Source organism: Lissotriton helveticus, chromosome 1_1, assembly GCF_964261635.1.
Source record: "Lissotriton helveticus chromosome 1_1, aLisHel1.1, whole genome shotgun sequence".
NCBI lineage: Eukaryota > Metazoa > Chordata > Amphibia > Caudata > Salamandridae > Lissotriton > Lissotriton helveticus.
In genome coordinates this window covers 1,157,439,637-1,157,462,067 of record NC_136057.1, presented here as the reverse complement: position 1 = coordinate 1,157,462,067, position 22,431 = coordinate 1,157,439,637, and the positions used below count along the sequence as shown (strand labels likewise).

Genomic DNA, 22,431 nt, shown 5'->3' with positions numbered 1-22,431 from the left:
CTGGCCATTTCATTGTGTTCTTCTTCACCACTCCCATAGATAAGTATATCGTCTTGGAAACATATGGTGTTCCTGCAGTCTTTTAACGCGTGTTGCATGACTCTTTGGAAGGCAGCAGCAGCTGATGCCAATCCAAACGGCATTCTCTGAAACTTGAAATTTCCAAATGGGGTAGTGAATGCTGTCAATAGCTGGGACTCTGGATGGAGTTTGATTTGATAATAGGCCGACGATAGGTCCAGCACACTGAAATACTTGGCCCCCCTTATGGTGCTTAACATCTCCCCTATCCTGGGAAGAGGAAACCTGTCCACTAGAATGTTGGCATTCAGATCTCTTAGGTCCACGCAGAGTCTTATGCTGTTCCCTTTATCTTTGGCCATGATGACGATCGGGGCTAGCCATTCTGAACTCTCAATTTCTGTAATGACCCCCTCATTGACTAGTCTCTTGAGTTCCTGCTGGAGGGGCTCCCTCATGCGCAATGGTATGGACCTAGTCTTGTGCACTACTGGCTCAGCTCCCTCCTTTAACACTATCTTGTGCATGTAATTCTTAAACACACCCAATCTATCACTGAACACTTCTTTAAACTCTTTGGTGAGATCCTCTGATATTCCTTCAGGTTCAATTAACAACACCTGCTCTCTATTGTTAGGATCAAGGGTGATTCCCAACTGCTTCTGATGCTTCCAACTCAATAAAGTCGATCCCCTCGTGGACACATACACCTTCCCTACTGTGTGTCTATCCTTAAATGAGATTCTCATGGTTGCCATGCCCTCCAGGGGAATCCTCCCTTCATTGTAACCCTTTGGACTGATGTCTGGTGGAAACAACTTTACAGGGTGGTTGGCAAATTTGTCATCAAACACTTTCTTGTCTACTAACGTGTATGGGGAGCAAGAATCTGCGAACATACTGAACTTAACCCCATCAAGTAAAACATCACATTTAGGGTACATATCATCATCATTGTCTTCCTCATCCCCCACTTGAAACACGTAAGACTTTTCCCTTTCCTCTTCCTGAGGTGACTCCTCAATGACATGTACTGCCTTTCCCGGGGCCTTGCACACTTTAGAATAATGCCCCCACCTGTTACACTTTCTGCACTGTACATTCCTTGCTGGACATTTCCAGCTATTGGCTAAGTGATTGGGACTACCACATTTGTAACACACAGAAGAACTAGGCTTGCTGCGATTGACCTCTTTACTTTTGTCGCCTACTTTGCAAACTGCTTCACTCTCTGTACTGGATTTGCCTTCAGCCCTCTCTCTGTTAGTCCCTTCAGGTGCTTTCATTTCCCTCATGCAGCGTGCAGTGTGTTCTAGTCCCTTAGCAATGTTTATTGCCTCCTCCAGATTTGGGTTCTTTGTCAGTAATTCCTCTTGTATCTTCGTGTCATTGGTGCACCTCACTAGTTGGTCTCTTATTAACGAGTCTGTGAGCTGACCAAACTCACACGTGGCTGACAACCCTCTTAACACTGCTATATAATTGCTCACTTTCTCCTCCCTCTTCTGCACCCTCCTGAAGAACTTGTGCCTTTCCATCACTACGTTTATCTTCTCCTTAAAGTGAGCCGCTAGTTCCCTCAGTGTGCTTTCATACCCATTGACACCTTCCTCCACCACTTCTTCCTCATCCTCTATCAATCTCCCTGTGATATCTTCATATATTTTCCTCCCATGTGTGCCTAAATTGTGTAGCAATATATGTTGTTTGCGTATGTTCGTGTAGTTGCTACCCCCAATAGCTATTAGGTAGGATTTGAATATACCTTCCCACCTTCTCCAAGGAATTACAGGTTCACCTAACTCATTGAGGAATGGTGGAGGTTGACTCATTCCTGCTCCTGCCATTGCCATGCAAATTCGAAAATCCTGTTAGACTATGAATTGCTAAATGAAACTACACCCACGATATTTCCAGAAGAAGTGCAATTCTTTCCCACTGCTGCAGTGGGTCTAACTTGAAGGATTACACATGTAAGCTCAAAATGAAAGCTGAGCCCCTTTTTTTTTTTTTTTAATGTTACACATTAATCATGGTAAAACAGGAGAATCCCAGTAACTCCCTGTTCATGCAGTCCCCTTTTTATATCTACAGGTTTATTTCACTTTGCCCAATGGAACTGCTCCTTTCCACAGGCTGGCGGGAGCTTCCTGCGTAGAGGCTTTCCCTCATCCAAGTTCCTGTCAGAAAAACATCGACTGCTGACTGAGTCCCCTTCCAGGACGTGCGCTTCAAAGAAAAGGCTTTCCAGTCAAACTCCCTCGAAGGCTGGACACCAGAACACAGCGCTGAGTAAACACAATCCCTTGAGGATGACAGAAGGTGAGAGCGCTGACTGAATATGCGTCGCAGTAGGAACACCGGCAATCATGCGCGCGAGGAGCCTCTGCTTGAAAACAGCCTCGGCGTGAGTCAGATCGCCTGTAACTGAGCGCGCTGGGGCTGACGCTGTGAGGGAGACATGGTGTGCTAAATAGCGCACTCCGAAAGGAAACGGAGCGGACACTTGCGCTGATAGACCTGAGGCGAGCAGCCCTGATTATTCAGCTCGCCGGTCACGCTCGCTCAATGCTGGATATAGCGCTGCACTCCTCCCCACAGCTGGGACTGAACTCCCCCGTCAGACCAAAAGACAACGATGCCCGACCGGCACCCGATTGTGGCCGATGGCACTCTTGCTCCACCAGCCTCACTCCGCTCCCGCACTCACAACCCAGTCACAATTAATCATTCGATGCCCGACCTGGCATCCGAGTAAAACGTGACCCCGTAGGAGTTCGTTATAGACTAATAGATTTGCAGAGAAAACCCAGTCGCCGTGTCACCTTACTTGTTTTCCACAGCTCACATGTCCGCGTTCATTGTAGAAACGCTCCTGTTACTTTTGTCATAGGCTACTTGAGGTATCTTCCTTCTTGACAAGCAATGTATGATTTCCAGGGAAACGGCAGTCACTGTCCCTGGCCCAGTCTCCTCCTCCTCGTCGCCAAGAAAAATGTAGTAAAGAGAGACGCAGAATGTTCTTGTGCTAGAGTATTTATTCTTGAGTAAATCACATAGCACTGCCGTCAGCTTGTCAGCATAGTAGCCCGGGTCACTGTGTCAACATTCCACAGTGAGCGCCTGGCTGTCACATGGATTGTACCAACACTGTATAAAGAGGAGGGGGGGAAAACAGGGAGAGGGATGAGGTGAGGGGTTGAATAGGTTACAACAATCAGCATCAACAAGTTCCTGGGAAAGGAGAATCCATCGAAACCGGAAAGAAGAAGAGCTGAAATGGTGAATAAATGAAGATGCTTTGAAGAATCCTTTAAATTCCTTAAGTTGAAGTATCTGAAAGGAAAATTACAAGTTAGGAATGGAGATACCATAACACTGAAAAATCAGAGCATGTTAGAATAAAGTACAAAAAGATGTTACAATAACATTTGGTAATAAAACATTCAAAACCTATTAAGGAAGAGAAAACCGTCCGAGGGAGGGACAGGTGGGATAATGTTAGCCTCTGTGTCTTAAATGAAATCCAGATTCTCTGATCATGTTAATAGGAGAATCGCAATTTCATTACAAGACCGGAGGCTACATTATGCATGTTGGTAGCTGTGTAGGACAACATCAGACATGTGCTCAATAGGTTTACAGTAATGTTTAGCAAATGTGGATGCTTTGGACCAGTCCGCAGCTTTGAGGATATCCTCCAACTTACCTCCAAACCAGAACGACTTATTCGCTATAGCACCTTTGAGAGAGTGGGCATGGAATTTAGATAAATCGTCGCCAGCTAGGTTCATAGTGCACTTGATCCATCTTGCAATAGAGGCAGAGGAAATGGGTTTGAAAGGTTTGACAAAGGAAATAAGGAGTTGATTAGGGCCACTAGGGCGAACGTCATTCATTCTGTTGTCATACTCCTTCATGCAGTCTACAACACAGAGTTTTTTTACACATGTCGAAACGAGGGTAGAAGATAGTCCGATATGGTTTTCGTTCTTCTAAACAATTCGAATTTAACACCAAACATATCATAAGATCTATAAGATAAATCAAGACATTTAATATCGGAAACCCAATGACACGAAATTAGACATAAGAGAGTTGCAAGTTTAATAGAAAGACATTTCCTATTAAGCAAACAATTATCAGGCCAAGATTAAAAGAGATCTAAAATAGCCATGACATCCCACATGGATTGGTACTTGAGTCTAGGAGGCCTTTTAAGCCTAATACTCTTCATGACTCTACAAACAATAACATTTTTACCTACCGTTTTACTGTTGATGAGAGTGTCCGGCGGAGATAGCTGATCTATAACAATTAATAGATTCATAGGAAAGGCCCAAATCAAATTGTTCAAGAAAATTAAATACGAATACGATAGGGGCCTCCACGGGATCCAAGTCCCTTTCCATGCACCAACAAAACCATTTTCTCCAAATGTTGTTGTACCTATATTGCATTCCTGGAGCCCAAGACTCTCCGAGGAGACATGCAGCTGACGTCGAAAGGCCAGAGAGTTCATTGGATCTCCTGACACTCTCCAGACAAGAAGGTTCAAATTCCCTGAAAGAATTAGGTGGTGATCTTGTCCGTCTGCGTTTGTAACCAGACCCTTTACCGCAGGAATGAGGAAGGGAATGCTGCACACCAATTGTAGAGTTGTTGGGAACCAGGCTTGAGAAGGCCAGAAGGGTTATCGGGACTAGGAGGCATTGCTCTTGTCTGACCTTCTGAAGAATCCTCTGAATCATTGCGAAGGGGGAAAAGACGTAACCCGAAGGTCCGACCAGACTTGGAGCAAGGCGTTCACCGCAAGAGCGCCCGGATCCAGCATCCAGCTGAAGTATTTTTCCAACAGGAAGGTTAACCTGCTTGCAAAAAAGTCCACATCCAGTGGTCCCCAAAATTGATTTAAAGTGTTGAAGATATTCGGGTCGAGTTTCCAATCGCTGAAGTCCAGGATGAATCTTGAGTTCCAATCCGCAGAAACATTTGACTTGCCGGGAAGGTATTCTGCTCTCAGAGCGATTTTGTGGTCTAAGCAAACCATCCAGCGTCTTTTGGCTAGGTCGGAGAGGTCTGCTAATTTTGTCCCTCCTAAACGGTTGATATAAGAAATTGCGGAGATGTTGCCCATCTTCAAGATGAGATCTCCCTTGAAGGGAGAGTTTGGAGCTCATAAGAGCGTAAAGCCCTGCTGCAAGAGACAATACACCACTGGTGTTTTGGTCGAGAAGGCGAGCGCCCCACCCATGGAGGCTCGCATCTGATTAGAGGATAAACTCTGGAGACAAACCAAATATTGCTTTGCCATTCCTGGCATCCAAATTTTCCAGCCACCAAGAGTTCCGACCTGGCTTCTTGGTCTAAGGTTACAAGGTCCCCATACCACAGACCAGATCTGAGAGCTTTCCCTTTTATCTTCTAAAGACCTCAGTAGTTGAGAGGTCCAGGGAAGATGGCTTGTATGGAAGAGGAGAGTAGGCCTAAAAGCCTAACTAATTCTTTTAGAGACAGTCTTGTTTTAAAACAAATGTGATTTCTTTGCGGATTTTGGCAATTTTTTGGGCGAGAAGTAAAAGAAGGCACTTTTCGGTGTCCACTGTAAATCCGAGGAACTCCATGGATCTGGAGGGGGTAAGGATAGATTTTTCCCGGTTTATAATAAAGCCTAGACTCTCTGAGATTCATTGGAGTGGACAGTTTTTTGCGGATCTGCGAGAAGTCTTGCGACCTAATTAGAATGTCGTTCAGATAAATAATCAAGCGAATCCCTCTTTCCCTCAGGAGAGAGGCAATAGTTCTCATAATTTTGGTGAAACACCATGGGGCAGATGAAAGCCCAAAAGGAAGGGCTTGGAACTGGAAGAGACTATTGTTCCAAGTGAATTGAAGAAAGGGCTGACGTTTCTTGGCCATTGGTATGGTAAAATATGCATCTTTCAGATCCAATTTGACCAACCAGTTTTTTACTAGAAGTAGGTCTCTCGGGGACGTGGATGACCTCCATTTTTAAAATCCCTGTAGACGAGAAACTTGTTTAAATCTCGAAGGTTTATGACTGGTATCCAACCTTTTTTCCTTTTTCTGAACGAGAAAGAGGGTGCTTACAAACTTCCTTTAATTCCAAGTAACTTCTATGATCAGGTCCTTCAGGAGCATGAAGGAAATTTCTTCTGGTACAATCTTTGGATGCTCGTTTGAAAGAGTTAGGACTCTCGGGAGAGATGTTTGTATAGGAAATTCGATAAAATCTATCCTGAAAACCCCTGAACAGTCTCCAAGACCCAGGGGTCTTGAGTCAAGCTTTCCCAAATCTTGTAAAACAATTGAAGTCTGCCTCCAACTTTTGGAGGGAAAGAAGGAGTAAACGGAGTACTTACTTGAATAGGAGTACTTACTTTGAGTATTCGGTGTGGCGCTGGATCTGGAACCTCTGAAGTGTGAGCCCCTTCCTCTTTGGGGGAAGAATTGAGGGTTGGATTGGAAGTTGGATTGGTAGAAGCCTCTTCCAGAGCCTCTGAACCTCATAAAGGGCCTTTGGTAGTTTTGGCCAGAAGAAAGGCCCCTTCTTCCGGCCCGACAAAAAAGGTTTGAATTAAAAATATGCTTCATGTTGTTTTGGGCCTTATCCAGGCGGTGAAGGTGGATACATATTTGCCAATAGACGTATCGTGTTTTCGACGAAAAGGAGACCTTTTGTGGTTTAATGAAGGTTCTTCTCCCGCCATGTCGCCCAATTTTTGATTCATTTTAGTGAGAAGGGCTCTCCTTCTTTCGGTATTAAGGTTGGAGTTAGCATTGCCAAGGAGGGCTAGCGCCCTTTGGCTCCAACCTCTGATCAGGTCTGTGTCCAGAGGAACATCATTGATGTGAGAATCTTCTGCTTTGTCTAAGACTCTGGAAAGGGGACCCAGGACGTCGAGCAGGGGATCCTGGCAACATTAAGGCACTTCTCGATACCCTTTTTGGGGTCCTTTCCCAGTTTAAACATACATTTAATTAAGTCAGAGTGTAGGTTAGGGGTCTGGCAGACCTGATCTTGGATAGATGGACGAGGACATTACGATCTGAGTGTACTCAGTGTGCCTTTTCAAGGTATTCCTAATCCATTTTTTAATAAATTTCGCCACATGTTCTTGGAGGGGAAATATTAAGAGGTGAAAACGTCTCCTCTCCAAAAGGGTTGAGGACGATATCTTTTAGACGAGGATGGCGAGTCGTCATTAAGCTCTTTATTAAAATCAAGGTCCTCATCACTGTCCAAATCCACGACAAATTCATCCGATGGGTCAGGAAAAACCATTGTAGTTTGTGCCGCTAAGGACACCGGAGTAAATTGTGCCGCTAGGGACACTTTCAAATTTGAGGTGCGGGGACTTCCTTTTATGAATGATGTGCTACAACCTCCCAAGTCATTTGAGGTGTTAGGTCCTCCCATGGTGCTCTTAGTATAAGGCTCGGAATAATTAAATTGTTTTGCTTTTTTACCCTGGATAGTAAGAGGGAGGTTGAGAGAAGTTGTCCCTTCAGGGAGTCCGTCTTGAAAGGGGAGGGGTCTTTTAGAAGACATTCTCCTTAAATGTATCTAAAATACAAGATCTCATTTCCTTTTGAAGGAACTTTTTAAAGGCTTCGTTGTTGTAATTAGGGAAAAAGCTGCAGCATCCTTATCTGAATTAATGTCAGACATTATGGTAATGTAGGGATAAATTATATAGAGTATAATATAGGATGAATTTCCTAAAACTTGTGTTTCCTTCTCCCATTTATTTTTTTTGCGTATTAATGAGAGTGTTGTAGTCCTAACGAAGTAGTCTAAACAAAACAGTCTCCATAACAGTTTCCGGTGGCAGCTGGTAACTGACGAGTTTGAGCGCTCGAGATCAGCTGCAACCGGAGTAAATTAGAGGAATGACCCTTAGGGGGAGGTGCGCGTTGCGCTACTGTTGCCAATGTTGTATATATTGTCGGATAGCACAAAGGGGTATTAAGAAGTTTTGCCCAGGCTATATTAAATTGGTTATGATAGGGACATGGCATGTTGCCAATGGCAAGGATTTTGGGCTTGGTATTGATTAGGGAAACTGGGTGTTATGACTCACATTGGTGCGGGGGCAGTCTTGTTTCAGAATAGTCCCATTTTAAGCTTTAAAGAACTTCTGGATTTGCATATCCTTGAGAATTTAAACCCTTACCCCAGTCTTAGATCCCTAAAAAAGGCTGAATTATAAATATTGAGCAATCCGAAAGAGGGTAGAGTCTTGTAGAACTCGCAGGCACTGATTAAGTTTAGGAAAAGAAAATTAAAGTGGCGTCTTATAGAACACGTCTCAACGATTAAAGAGCATTATTTGGCAAAGGACATTGACCTAAACTGAAGAGGCACATATATAAGGGATGATTAACTGAGATTTTCTAAAGAAGAAACTGTTTAAAAATGTAATCACTTGGCCAAGTCTTAATTTTCATCTAATCTTGAGATATTGTGTTGAATTTGTGTATGTTCATGTTTTTTGCTTGTACACCATAGGGTGTTTGGCATTTATATTTCAGTTATCCTGTTTATTTGATTGATATGCTGTACATTACACCATCTGTGGGTTGGGGCAGAATTGCAGGTTGTTGTCCTCAAACGTTGCAAATTGTGTTTTTCACTCTTGAGTGTGCATGCTGCCTCAACTTTAGGAGCACCAGGAATGCATCATGTTTTCCATATGGAAAATTCGTCCGGTTATTTGCGGATTCGGAAGCAGCCATTGAAGCTTGGAACTGGCATAAAACTTTCATTGGGATAAACATGTGTCTTTTAGTAGTAGTAGGTTCCAGGTTCGAGATATATAGAAGCTTCAACAGGAGCACAGCCTGCTTAGCCCACATCTTGTTAGCTGCTAGTTGCCACAGGACGTTCTGTCACTGGGAACAAAATACTCCTGTGCTAATCCTTGTGATGCACATCAATGGTGTAAGGAGCTACTCACAGAACCCACCCCATGACATTGATCTCTTTCTAGAAGATAAATTGCTTGTCTTATGTAGGTCTCCCTTTTGCTTTTATTTGAAGGACGCCATCTTTTGTTTTGAGGTTTGTTTTTGTAGCTGGTATGTCATTTGGTGTAGGGAATACTGACAAAAGAATATAAAATTTTAAGGATCTTTTACAGAGTTTGGAGATTACTGCAGCTATTTTGATGGAATAATATACTGTAAAAAGGAAATTATTCATATTTGCGTGGGGCAACCAACTGGTGTTTTGCTTATCTTGAAGGTTGTGTTTCCTAGCTCATGATTTGATGAAGGAATTTCCCAACCGCTAGCCAAGCTTCAGCACCCCTTTCCCCCCTCCAGCACAGCAAGTCATCTGCTTTGAAAGTAATGTAAAAGACGGGAATCTGTACGAGTGTCATACTTTAAAAGACAACCATTATTTATGCTGTAGCCCTAGGTTTTGAGCTTGAATATTTAGTTTTAAATGCTAGCCACCCAGCCTTCATGTGAGACTTAAGAGATGGACAATGAATTAGAACACACACCCCAAAGGCATCTATAATTATAAGATGCAAACTAATCTGAAGAATATCTGAAACATTGTGGGCAGCTCTAAAGGTCAGAGTGAAGATTTTTTTCTAGGCACAATTTTCAACTTCTTTGAGGAAAAATAATCTCATCACCAGCATCATTACTGGTCGAGAGTGCATCCATCACAAACTGTTCATGAAATAGCGTGCCCTTGTTTCTCGAAATGGTCTTCCTTAGGGTCAACTTATGTAATATAAATAGGCTATCTCGCTTTTGGTTTAAACCCATTATAACTGATAAAACCCGACCGAAAGGAAAATAGCTATCACCAGTGTAAACATATAAAAACTGAAAAAGCACTTTTGGAACCACAAACTAACTGCCATTCAAAGAAACGAAAAGATGAGTGAAAGTGTTTTTTATTTCCTTCTGAAGGGGCCCATACAATGTAACTTTGTTATACAAAGTAGCATCAAGAAAGATAGGACTAACATTATTCTGCTTGAGTTTTGTTTAGGGATGTCACTAAAACATTGTCTCTTCTTCCTTCTGCTTTTTTCAGTTTTGTGGTCTTTGGTCTAAAGATGCAGTGTTTATGTGCATGTTTTAGGTCTTATTTAGGTATTTTAAACTGTAGAGAACCGGGAAATATCAAAATCATATTTCATATTTTGGCTACATTTGATTTCACTGATGGGTGAAACGGCTGGTTTCATAAGAATCTTTCCTAATATGTACCATAACATTTAGCCACAGACCAGAGAATGGATGAAATCTTTTGCTACATCAGCCCCCTTTTCTAACGAGTCAGTATTGATTGTAAGTGAATTGCCAAACACCCCACACTTTAAACATTCAGTGCAAGATGTAGTGACCGGTATATGTGAAAAGAATGCGGTCACCAAGAATCTGATGTAGTGGGGAAAACATGACACCAGACGTTTCAGAAACCTGGAACGCAGTGTCACTTGGAATGCTGCTGAAAAAGCTTCCTACCAAGTTCAAAAAAGATTGGAGTGATATTGTTTGTATTTGCATTAATTCCACTATGTATGTGAAAACGTTGTATGATGGCCTGTCAAATTCAATAGCTGGGCTGAAGTGCTTCCCTGAAAGAGATCGTTGTCACTTGCTAGATGGTATGCTGAAAGCATCTTTACAATCTTCAGAGATAATGAAGAATGCTATTGAATTTGTAGTCCCTTTGGGTGCAGTAAAAATGTATTTGGACCTCCTATACCCTGTGCACATGCTATCTATACACCTGCACTATCAGGGCAGAAGGCAAGCAATATTTAAAATTCCATAAACACTGAAACACTGTTTCTGTTGTTTTTAATGGTGCAAAAATGTCTAAGCACTGGTAACCACTGTTTTTTTTTTTTAAGATATTGAAAAAAATGCTAAAACCCAACCAGAGTTTACCAAAAAAAGAAACTGAAAACAGGAAAGCCTAAATATAAAGGGACAGAAAATGATATCCAAGGACTGCCATTATTTTACACACACTGAAACGCCTTCACGCTGCACATCCTGAACCAAAGTCTCACTGCATGCCCTTAACCTTTTGCCACATGTGGACCACCATCGGCCACGCTTACCTTTCACAGAACCCAAATAAATGAGTGCACATATGTTCCATCCAGGAGTCAGGAGAAGCTGAAGTAATCATTCTCTGAGCCTATATCCTATTATGGATATCATGGGTTTGTGTTAAGGTCGATTTGAGATTGGCAGATGGTAGGGCAGTCTTTTAACCACTTGTTCATGTCTTGCAAATTTTTAAAAGTTAAGATTGAGGTAGGTGGTGGACTTTTCTGGTAACTCTGGGTATGAAATCTTTGACAACTTCTGCTAACTCCCACCTACCATTGGCAATCCATCATGTGCATCAGCAAATTATTCCTTCTTTCATGTTCAAAGAACCCTGTCATACCAAACACCTTTTTGGTCCCAGTCTACATGTTGAAATATGTAAAGATGTTTATAGTTGGCACACATTTATTTCGTTTATTGATTTTCAACATAGAGAAAATAATGAACGAGCCAGCTCGCTCTATGGTCTTCGGGATGCAACCCGGCAATCGTATTACTATGTTTGGCCTGTCAAAGATAAGATCGAAAAGAAGCCCCCCCCTCCCTCCCCACCCTCCTCCTAACCAAGGAAGAGGACACCTCCATTGGATGGGCCTATTAAGCACAATCTAGGAAAATTCCTTATGGGATATGTTAGGTAGTGGAGGTGTTTGAAGCAGACAATCTAGGGGGGGTCCCAAGATATCTTCTTTTAATCGCTTAATGTTTTGATATACTAAGAGCATACTCAAATTGTCAGCGAAGTTAACGTTTGCATTGCAGCGTACACTAATGCTTTGCAAATGTAAGTGTATATAAAGATATTGACTGTTTAAAATGACCACGCAAGCTAACTAGTCTGCCCTTTATGTGCTACAAGTGACGAGCTTCATCTGTTTTTGGCAGGGAAAGACTAATTAGTTCAGCACCTAAAGCCAACAATGTTAAATGTAATCTTCCTGTATCCCAAATGATTATCGGTTTAATTGATGTCTCTCTTGTTACAGACCAGCAATCATCTTCTTGGGCCGAAGCCTTTCCCTCTTGACAGACTGTTGGCAATCTTGTATAGTGTTGTTGACAGCAAGGTTGCGCCAACAGCAAATATCTTCTCCCAGGTGAGTTAACATGTAGCTGTTTTCTAACTTGGTTTCATAAACTGTAATTTAGCATAGCTAGGAAAAGTTTCCTGAGGGCTCCAACAAGGCAAAAACGAACTACTCCACACTGAAAGCCTGATTTAAACAAGTGCTGCAAAATGATTTCTCAACAGGGAGTGGAGGGGGTGGTGGGAAGTTTTCTAATGGAGGATTTACCACAATCACCACGAACAGGAGGATTTCCCCTTACAACCCAACTTTAAATCTGGCCTTAACATAGCTTGTAGAGCTACAAGCATAGTCCTTAAGCCGTTCACTCGTGTACCCTGAATTGTCAGGCCTTATGTGTTGTCTTGGTTCTAGATCGTTGGGAAGATGCTCGGAATTTTGTCATGTTTTAAATGTATATGAAGTTGTAGATGCCCTGCCGATCGTGTTATTGTATGCTCAAATTTCCTGTGAACACACCTGTTTTCAAATCTGAAGATCTTCTTTCCTGTGGCGATGAGCTGGGCCTTTGTACCCACCAGTTACTCTGTACCGATTTGCGTTTTGACAGGAAGAGTAGCCCTCTGCAGAAGAAAATTCTTCACCAATGCCAGAGTCGTCGGTGTTAGGACTTGGTGCTCTGCGGAGTGCCAGGTTTCGGGAGAGTGCTGGTATCTGCAGGGAGACATGTGTTATCTTTGCAAAATCAGTGTCCTACGGACCGCTTGTGCAGGAACTGAGCTTAACGGTCTTGCAGTATAAATGAGAAATTCCTGATGATCCAATGTAGTCCTAATGCAATGCTATGCAGTTCGTTATGCAACAATCAGGCAGTTGGTAATACCAAAATAATGCAATTCGTAATGCAACAATCAGGCAGTTCGTTATGCAAAAATAATGCAATGCGTAATGCAACAATCAGGCAGTTCGTAATGCCAACAATAATGTACTCCGGCACCGATTACGGTGCTCTGGTCGGTCTCTATGCCACTCTTACTGACTCACGGTCAGCTACTGCCAAAATATGCCCTCCTACAGGGGTATGGTGTAAAACAAAGTGCAGCTCCACACTCCAGCCCCGGTACTGCCACTCCTCTGCAAGTACGGACTGAGATATAAGCTGCAAGGATGGGAAAGGCTGAAAGCGTTTTTCTCGTAGCCCGCACCCAGGCACGACGCACGCTCGCTAAGCGTTACCTGGGGGGTAGGATCTCACTCTCCTCGCCTCGCAGCTTGGGCCTCCGATGCGACTTCATTAATCATGGGTGGTGGAACACGGACCCCCGACATGATGGTTCGAGGTCTCACCCTGGCAAAGGCAGGCTCGGGCCGGCGGCGGTGAATCCTCAAAGCTCCTCTAGGGATGCCGGTCCGGGCTAATGGCAAAGAGGATCACAGCACTTCTGGTCATGCTGTCGATCAACTCAGAGAACACGACCGCTCCGGACACACCGTCACAGGGTAATTTCTCACAAAGGCCTCGGGCTGCAACAGAGTACCCGCACACAGCGTCGCTGAGACTCACTTAAGCTCCGGGTGCACATGATCACAGGACAATCCTCACAAAAGTCTCAGGCTGCACAAAGCACACGCATACAGCATTGCGGATACTCACTTGGACTCTAGGGGCCAACGATCACAGGGCAATTCTTACGAGGGTCTCAGGCTGCAAAAAACATACACACAGCGTTGCTGAGATACCCTTTGAAACTTTTTTGTTCCTGATTTTCAGAAACAGGAAGCCAGCTCTCCTTGGGCCCTTGGGGACAGGTTACTTCAGGACACAGCAACGTCCTTTCAAGTAGGGGGACACAGCAAAGTCCCTTAGCCTCTCCTTGGTTAATTCAGCAAACTGCAGGCCAGCCCCAGAACACACATCAAGGGTCAGTCCTTTCCTTCAGTCTCTTCAGCTGTTTCTTCCTTGGCAAAGGTTCCTCTTGACCACAAAGTAGTTTCAATCCTTTTCAGTTTGATCAGTTCCATTCCAATGTTCAGGGGTTTCATGTCTTTGAAGTGTTTGTGTTCAGGGGCACTAACCCCAGTCCAAACCAATTCTGGGTGTCTCCCTGCCAGTGACGCCTTCTTCCTTTGATAGTGGGGTCTGGATCTTCAATCACTCAGCAGGAGATGGAGCCATTGTTTTATGGCGGCAGCCCAGGCCTCTACACATCCAGGTGCTACTCCTCCCCCCTACACTCCAGATGCAGGTCAGCTTGTTGCTGTCTCACCTCCTCCCCTGGGTAAAGTTATTTCCAAGATCCCATCACATTAAAATCTAGACAGTCAATCCACAACCAGGCAGAGACGCACAGAATTGTTAGTACAAATAAACCAGCCACTTATAAAAGTGTGGTTTCCAAACACACAATGCAAACACCACCTTCACAAAAAGATGTGTTATTAAATTGTGAGTTCAGGCACACTAAACGTCACCTCTCCATCTTAAGCCTATGGGAAGATAGGCTGGAAACATATTACACAGCCTCCCCCATTCTGTCCTATGGGCAAGATGACCTTGCAACAGTGACAAACGAATTTGGCTGTTTGTCACTGTCAGGACATGGTACACACCTCCGTACATGTCCTGCCTTTTACATACACTGCACCCTGCTCGGGGTGGGTACCTTGAACCTACCATAGGGGTATCTGATGTGCATAAAAAGGGATGGGTAAGGCTGGCACCTTGTCAGAACAACATGGCAGTTTTACAACGGCATGCAGGCACTGCAGTGGCAGGCCTGAGTTCTCTCTTTAGGGCTTCTTGTGTGGGTGGCACAATTAGTGCTGCAGGCCCACTAGTAGCATATGCATTACCAGCCCTGGCACACATAGTGCACTTTACTAGGTACTTTACTAGTAAGGCAAACCTACCAATCATGGACAACTAATTACCATTACTCTTTACACAGAGAGCACTTTAACACTGATCAGCAGTGGCAAAGTGCCCAAAGCATCTAAGTTGGCAACACCATGTCAGAAAAAAGGTCTAGGAGAAAAGCTAAAAGTTTAGGGAACTTTAGCCAAAAAGGGCCCAGTCTAACACTATGTAACTGCGTTTGTGAGTTCTTGCTGCGCCATGTGATTACAAAACTTTTGAAGAGGAGCTGATTATGGAATCAAATGGTGGACAGGACCAATAGTAAAAAGATAAGAGAAATGATTAGCAATAGATTATTTAACCCTTGACAAAGCTGTTGAAATTGCAAGCAATATCGATTCTGACCCTGTTTTCATGGAGCTAATGTCAGTGAAGCCGAAAGTGCATGCTATATCTGCTGATGATGAATCAAAAGTAAAAGCTAGTAAGGATGTATTTAGACCTAAAGGAGTTGGGTGTTAACAGTGTGGCAACAAGAATCACTTGAGTAATGCCCAAAAATGCCTGGCTGTTGACAAAACTTGTACCAAGTGTCAAAAGAAGGGGCATTTTGGCGAAGTGTGGCGGTCTATACCTAGTAATAGGTCCGGGAAAAAAAATTAATACATTTGTGGAGTACAGTATGGAATGTGTTGAGCGGTCTGATTGTGAGGAAAATGTTATCTGTGGACAATGATCTCACTGAACATAAGGTTGTGTCCTAGGAATGTGAGTGCACATGTTTATCAGGTGGGGTCTGTGGTTATTAAAATACTTTATTGTATAGTTGACATTAAACGTTAATTGGATCTAAAGAGTGGGGGAGATTTTCCATCATAACATTGAGGGAATCCAATGTTCGTCCAGCAGCCTATGGTGGTAGACCCATTGCAGTCCTGGGAGGAGTTTGATGCTATGTTTAATTTCAAAGGGAATTGTGGTAATGGTACAGTGTATGTGACCAAGGATGGTTATTGTTTGTTGGGGTGGTTGGAGCAATGATATTTAGAAATAAAGACTAGGTAAAATTAAGGTATTCATTCAATAAATAATTCTAAAGTCCGATGTGCGTCCTGTGGTGCATAAAGTGCGTCATGCACCTTTATCAATGCGTGAGGAGCTAAGAAAGGAATTGGAAAGATTGTGTGAACCCATGGAAAGCTCAGAATGGTTATCCTTGCTTGTTTTGGCCAGGAAACCTAACAGGTCTGTGAGAATGTGCATAGATCTGAGGGACATTAAAGAAAGACTTTGGATATCTAGACATCCGTTGTGAAATATTGCTGAAATGCTTGCCTCTTTGAAGGATGCCAAGGTTTTTCCTACCTTGATCATGTCAGCCTTTTGACATATTTTATTACCCTTGAAGGGTCCTACAGGTTTAAACGCATGTCTTTTTCGGTTTGGCTTCAGTGTCATCTGAGCTTCAACAGGTTTTGGAGGCGTTAGTCAAGGGTTTGCCAAATGTCAATTGCTTTCAAGCTGACATTCTGGTGTTTGTAAAGGATGCAGATGCCCATGATAGACCTCTGATTAGGGTGTGGTCTATTTTGAAAAAAGCTAGCAAGTGTAAATTTGCACTGGACCACATGAATTTTGGATATAAATTGTCAGCTAAAGGGGTTGTTGAACTCGAGGAAAGTTCAGTGTAAGCTGTTGAGGAGTTTCCCACACCATTGGATAAAGATCAGCCGGGATTGTTTTTGGGGATGTTGGAGTTGTATTCACTGTTTACTCCTAAATGTGCAGAGCAGACTCCTAATCTACATGAGTTGCTTATGAAGAATGCTGTGTTTGTGTAGTTCTAGGAAGTTAAGGAGGAGTTTAACCTGGTAAAGAAAAAGGATGTCAATTTCATTCTGCTTAACCTGTTTGACAAATGATCCCTCTGTGGTGTTGACCAACTCCGAGCAGTTTTGCTCCAAACACGTGGTGATTAAGATAAAGTGATTGTGTTTGCTTCCAGCTCCTTGAGAGGGCCTGAAGGTACATATTCTGGATTGAGCATGAGGCTTTGGCGTGTGGGTGGGGTTTGGATCACTTTAGTTACTATCTATGGGGCATGGAGTTTGCCATTCGTATAGATCACAAGCTGTTGGTCAATTTACCACCAATGAGGCTGGAAAGGATACACCTAAGTTTTCACGGATTGCCTGTCCAGGTTGCCCTTGGATGCAGCAAGACGGGAGCAAAAGGTGTTGGATGAGGAATATAATGTGATTCGTTTCTTGGGTAACTTAGGGGAGTGTGGAGTCACAGAAGCAGAATGGAAATCGGCAGTGCCAGGTGATGTATTGTTTTAAGAGCTTATAAAGCATATAAGCAAAGGATAGTTTACTGATAGCAAGAGTGTTCAATTGGACGTGTTAAAGCAGGCTTTCAATGAGCTGAATGTGGTTGATGGCCTTCTGAGGAGGTCTGATTTGTTGGTGGCCCCTTATCTGTTATGTGAAAGGATCTTAAAATTGGGAAATGAAGGACAAATTGGCATGAGAGCAATGAAAAAGAGATTAAGAGATTGCTTTTGGCGGCCGGGTTTGGATAAGCATGTTGAACATTACGTTAGCGACTGTGTTGCTTGTGCTATAATTGACAAGTCTCCAGTCACGATTCCCATTCCTATGGAAAGTGATCCTGTGCCAGAGAAACCTTGGAGGAAGTTAGGTTTGGATGTTATTGGCCTTATTATTGTCTTGAGAGAGAGTTGTAGGTTCTGCATTGTGGTAGTGTATTACTATTCGAGATGGCCGGAACTTAGTTTTGTGAGAAATGCTGGTGCAAATGAAATACTTTCCTCAAAAATTGTGTTTTGGAGAGGAAGCTCCGAATGAATTGGTGATGGACAATGGGGTACAATTTACTTCCTGTGATTTTGATAAATGGGTGGCACGTTGGCGTATCGAGCATACAACCACGTCATTCCACCATCCCCGCAGTAATGGTTTTGTGGAGCGATGCAGCTGTGTGAACAAGGATAATGTGTAGTTATTGGTTTCCCAATGGTTTGGAAAAAAAAATTGCATGAGTTGTGTGGGCCATTTGTTCTACCCCGAATGCAGTCACAGATGTTCTCCATTTTATCTCCTGAAAGGACGAGTGCCCTCAACCAAATTGGTTGGCTCATGGATTGGTGAGAAAAGTGATTTGAAGGACAAGTTGTCATGGGTCAAGACTAAAAGGAAAATGGCACAAAAATACGCATGTATGGATGAAAGTAGTAATATACGTCTGTTGAAAGTTAATGTGGGGGATTGGGTCAGGATCAAAATACCACGTTTGGTGGGCAAGGTGCATTCTAAGTTCTCTGTTTCCAAAAGAGAAGTCCGAGAACGTGTGGTGAAGTTAGATGACTGGAGGCGGTGGAACAAGGAGAAATGTCAATTCAAAAACATGTCACCACACCAATGAACATTGATAGATCCCCCTGCTGAAAGGAAATCTAAGAGTCTGAGGGATTATGTATGTATGCGAGTGGGTTATTCTTGTTTCTGCATGCTACGCTCTAGTGTTCTGGTCATTGTGTGTGTGTGTGCGCCTCTGTGTTTTATGAACTTTTTGTATGTTGTGATCTTTCGTTTTGTATTTGGAGTTGTAGGTGAAGGGGAAGTGTGTTGGGTCTTGGTTCTAGATTGTTGGGGAGAGACTGGGAAGGTTGGAATGTTTTAATTAATTAATTAATTAATTATGTGCTTATATAGCGCTGGAATCACTCCCGAAGGGGTACCTCCGCGCTTTGACCGCTGCGAAACCCTTCCTGGCTTCCCTGAGAGATGGTCCCTTAATGGGTATCTCCAGGGTGAGACCAGGCATCCCCGGCGGTCTGGTGGGGCCGTTAGTGAAGATGAGGCAAGCTAGTGCCCAGAGTTGCCGAGTGTGATCGCTGATCAGAGTGGGCACCGAGGCGAGAGAATTATCGAGTCCGCTGACCCTGGTCCAGAAACCTGCCGCGTCGGGAATCGAACCCTGGTCCCGGGCCGTCCTCTGCTCTCGGGTCTGCCGCCTCTAACCAGTGAGCCACACTACTCCACAACTGTTTAGTTATGTTTTAAGTGTAGAGGCAGTTCTAGATGCCCTGCCGGTCGTGTTATTGTGTCCTCAAATACAATTCCCGTGAACACACGTGTTCCAAGTCTGAGGATCTTCCTTGCACTATGCAAGTGAACCAGGCGGGGTTTAAATCGGTCCAACAGAGACCTGATTTATTTGTAAAGCAACGTAACCCTATAGACTAGCAAATCGGCTCGCGACAGGGCGTCTTTTAATCAACATTCTACAAAAGATGGATGCCACTTTTAGATGACGGGTCATGGAGATCTAATTCCCACACCAACACTTGCACTGCCAGATTTAAGCAGAGCAATGCACCTTTCCTTTTCACTTTTGCCCCCACTGTACCCATTTTTACCTGTTATTCTGTCCTTTTGCTCTTTTTCATTGTGCAAAAACCTGAGGCTCCTTGAAAATGAGCACTTTGTGACTAGTTTTTAAGGCAAACTAATAATAAAGCAACATGCAATGGTTTATTGAAGTAGATTTCCCCCACAATTGATCAACTTCTCGTTTGTGTGCAGTACCCTCATCTAGCACAGTTCATTTGTTTTCATAATTGCATTTTGGAATTTTCCATTGGCTGTGAACCTTTATTTGCATAAACATTGTTTTCAGCAGACTTTAGGATAAATTGGAGAACAGGAGCCAGTACAAACAGAGGTATAATTGTTTTGTGACCGTGTATATGTCCGTGTAATTGATTGTTTAAAAATACTGAAACTAGACCGTGTCATGTGCAAGAATAGTATGGGAAAAGAAGGTCAAAGTAAAGACTCCGTATGTTTGGAAGTTCAGTTGCAAAAACACTAGATGGCACTATCATTCCATTGTTCAAATGAGTCTCTTTTTCTGTGGGTGATTATTTGTGCCTTGTACTCCCTATGTTTAGGGCAATGTCCAGTGCTTCTCTGTTTTTGATCAGTGCTGCGGTAATCTGGTGGTTCAGGAATTACTTCAAGAAGGATAAACCATTACTATGCTGGACTGCAACAACAGTTTTCAAGCTTTTTTTCTCTTTTGCAGAAATTGTATTTTTGAAGTAGTTAATAAAACTTACTAAAACTATTCTGACATGTTTGAAATGATATATTGGGGTTAGGAAGGGGATGGTAGCCAATTTGACTCCGTTTTGGTAGAGCCAAGATCATAGGAGCATAACGACTAAGGTGTGATGCAGCGTGGCGTCACCTGAATACCCATAACAATGCACCTCAACGACCCCTGAGAATGTCATCACGCTCTGGCCCTGGATGTCCTGCATTGCACAAGGTAGGGAATGCAGTGCACGTGGGCAATTGTCTGCAGTAATGGAGATGACTATATTTCAGATGGATACTTCTAACTTTGTGAATACCCCCAGGAGCCAGACTGGATCTGGAAGATTTCCTTAGCAACTCCATTGCACGACGGTAGGTGGCATCGGCAGCTGCCCTGTCCTGCTCCAGAAGTGACATTGTGGCTCCTACATAGCTGCCACCTCCGCATACTTATGTTTGTTCCTTTCTTCCCGTGCCTTCCGACACTGATCCAGAGCTCACTCCATAGTCCATCAAGTTTTGACAGACAATTTTATGAATTGTTTTCCAGTGTTCAAAGGACATGCCACCTCCAAAAAGCACAGGGTTCAAAGTGTGCAAGGATTGCCACCAGCGGGTGTCTGTGACTGACCTCCACGAGGTCTGTCCCTGGTGCCGAGGCTCCGTTGACCATTCAGCGTTGTGTGACAAGTGTTCAAAGATTAATCCAAAGTCTATCCGTGACTGCGAAGCCAAACTTTATTTATCGGAACATCAAGAGAAGGTGTGATCCTAGTCAAGGTCGTGTACGCGGTCTTGCTCCCAAAGCCGTTCCCACAAACTATCATCTTTAAAGTCGAGATCATCTGATAAATTGATTAAATAAAAAAAACAACACAGGAAGTTGAAGCACGGTTCCCCTTTTTCCTGCCACCCTCATTGTGAGGAATTGTGAAGTGCAATGCGTACCTCTAGGCCACGAACACTGCCTCTGTCCTTCAAACTGATTCCGGTTTCCTATGCCTCCTGCTTTCCCAGCTTCAGTGACCATGACGCAACAACTCCGCAGGTTCAAGGAGTCCATGGGTAGAATGTTTGATACTTGACCGGATCCCTCTGGAGTGCCTTCAGTCGGTTCACCATCCACAGGTTCGTCACAGATTGTGCCACTCTACCTCACCTCCAAGGTCCTGCTCGGCTTCTGGGTTGGTACCAAGGCCTCTTGCAGCGCTACAACCCTCCTGGCAGCCCCAGGTAATGGCGCCACTGACTCCAGAGGAGGAGCCGATAGCCCTTTTGGACTTCGGAGCGATCCCGGAGTGACTTCAGCAGCATCGCATCAACCTAGTTTACACTCCCATTCTGATACGGAGTCGCTTCCACAACCATATCGTGATAACTGTGAGAAATTGGGGTGTTGGTTGACCGGGGCATAGCTGCGAAGGTTTCAGATTGCTATGTGTGCCATTTTCATAATTTCAGTGTAATTATGAGTGACATTTCAAGAACTATGAGTGCCACTTTCTCATGACCAAAATCAAGCAATGTAATGGTGCTAATTTCTCGCACGGCCCACACAGGACTCAGGATAACCTCTCCAATAGGCCGAAATAACTCGTCTACCTACAAAAAGCAGGCTAAGAAACAATATCAAAAACAATAAATGTATACCCAATGGGGCCAATCACCCTTTTTGCTTTTTTCCGCATGAGAGCCCTGCTTTTCTCACAGCCCGCCCCACACAGCTCCACCTGTGGACTCCCAACATGGAAGTGCAGCCACAACCACAAAGGACCGCCATACTCAATCACATCATCCTGGCTGCTCTGATGTGGACAGCACCACAGCCGACCAACTCATAGCAACCCAACGTCAGCTTCCATGAGCGAAGCTCCACTCTCCACAGAAACTCTCAGCTATCTGCAATGAAAGTAATAGTTGCCAACGAGGCTCTGCCACCATGAACAAAATCGGGTACCCGCCGAGAAAAGGAAACAGGCTTAGTCAATAGGTCTCACCTTTGGGACCTTATAAGTGTTTAGCCAGAGATATTGGCAATGTTTTAAGGTATGTTCTAGAGCAATGTAGCTGCTGTGTTTAGTACTGTAAAGTTTGTGTGTAAGTTGTGCTTAGTGTAGTGACGTAAGGGCACAGGCATGGTGTGGAATGTTGTGGTGAGTTGTGATATAATGTGTGTTGGTGGGATGTATGTGTGTATATATCATAACATATTTTGAGATTACAGTGCTGAGTACCTCACATATTTCTTTATTAAATGATATACCTTTGGAAATGAAATCTACGG

General features: G+C 43.6%; 1 protein-coding gene across 1 annotated transcript in view; it reads left to right on the top strand.

Moving 5' to 3' along the window:
- ORC5 (origin recognition complex subunit 5) overlaps positions 1-22,431 on the top strand; it is a 401,683-nt gene that overhangs the window by 261,406 nt on the left and 117,846 nt on the right. The window contains exon 12 of the mRNA XM_078679036.1: positions 12,123-12,233. Within this exon, the coding sequence (XP_078535162.1) occupies positions 12,123-12,233 (111 nt within the window). The remainder of the gene's footprint in view (positions 1-12,122; positions 12,234-22,431) is intronic.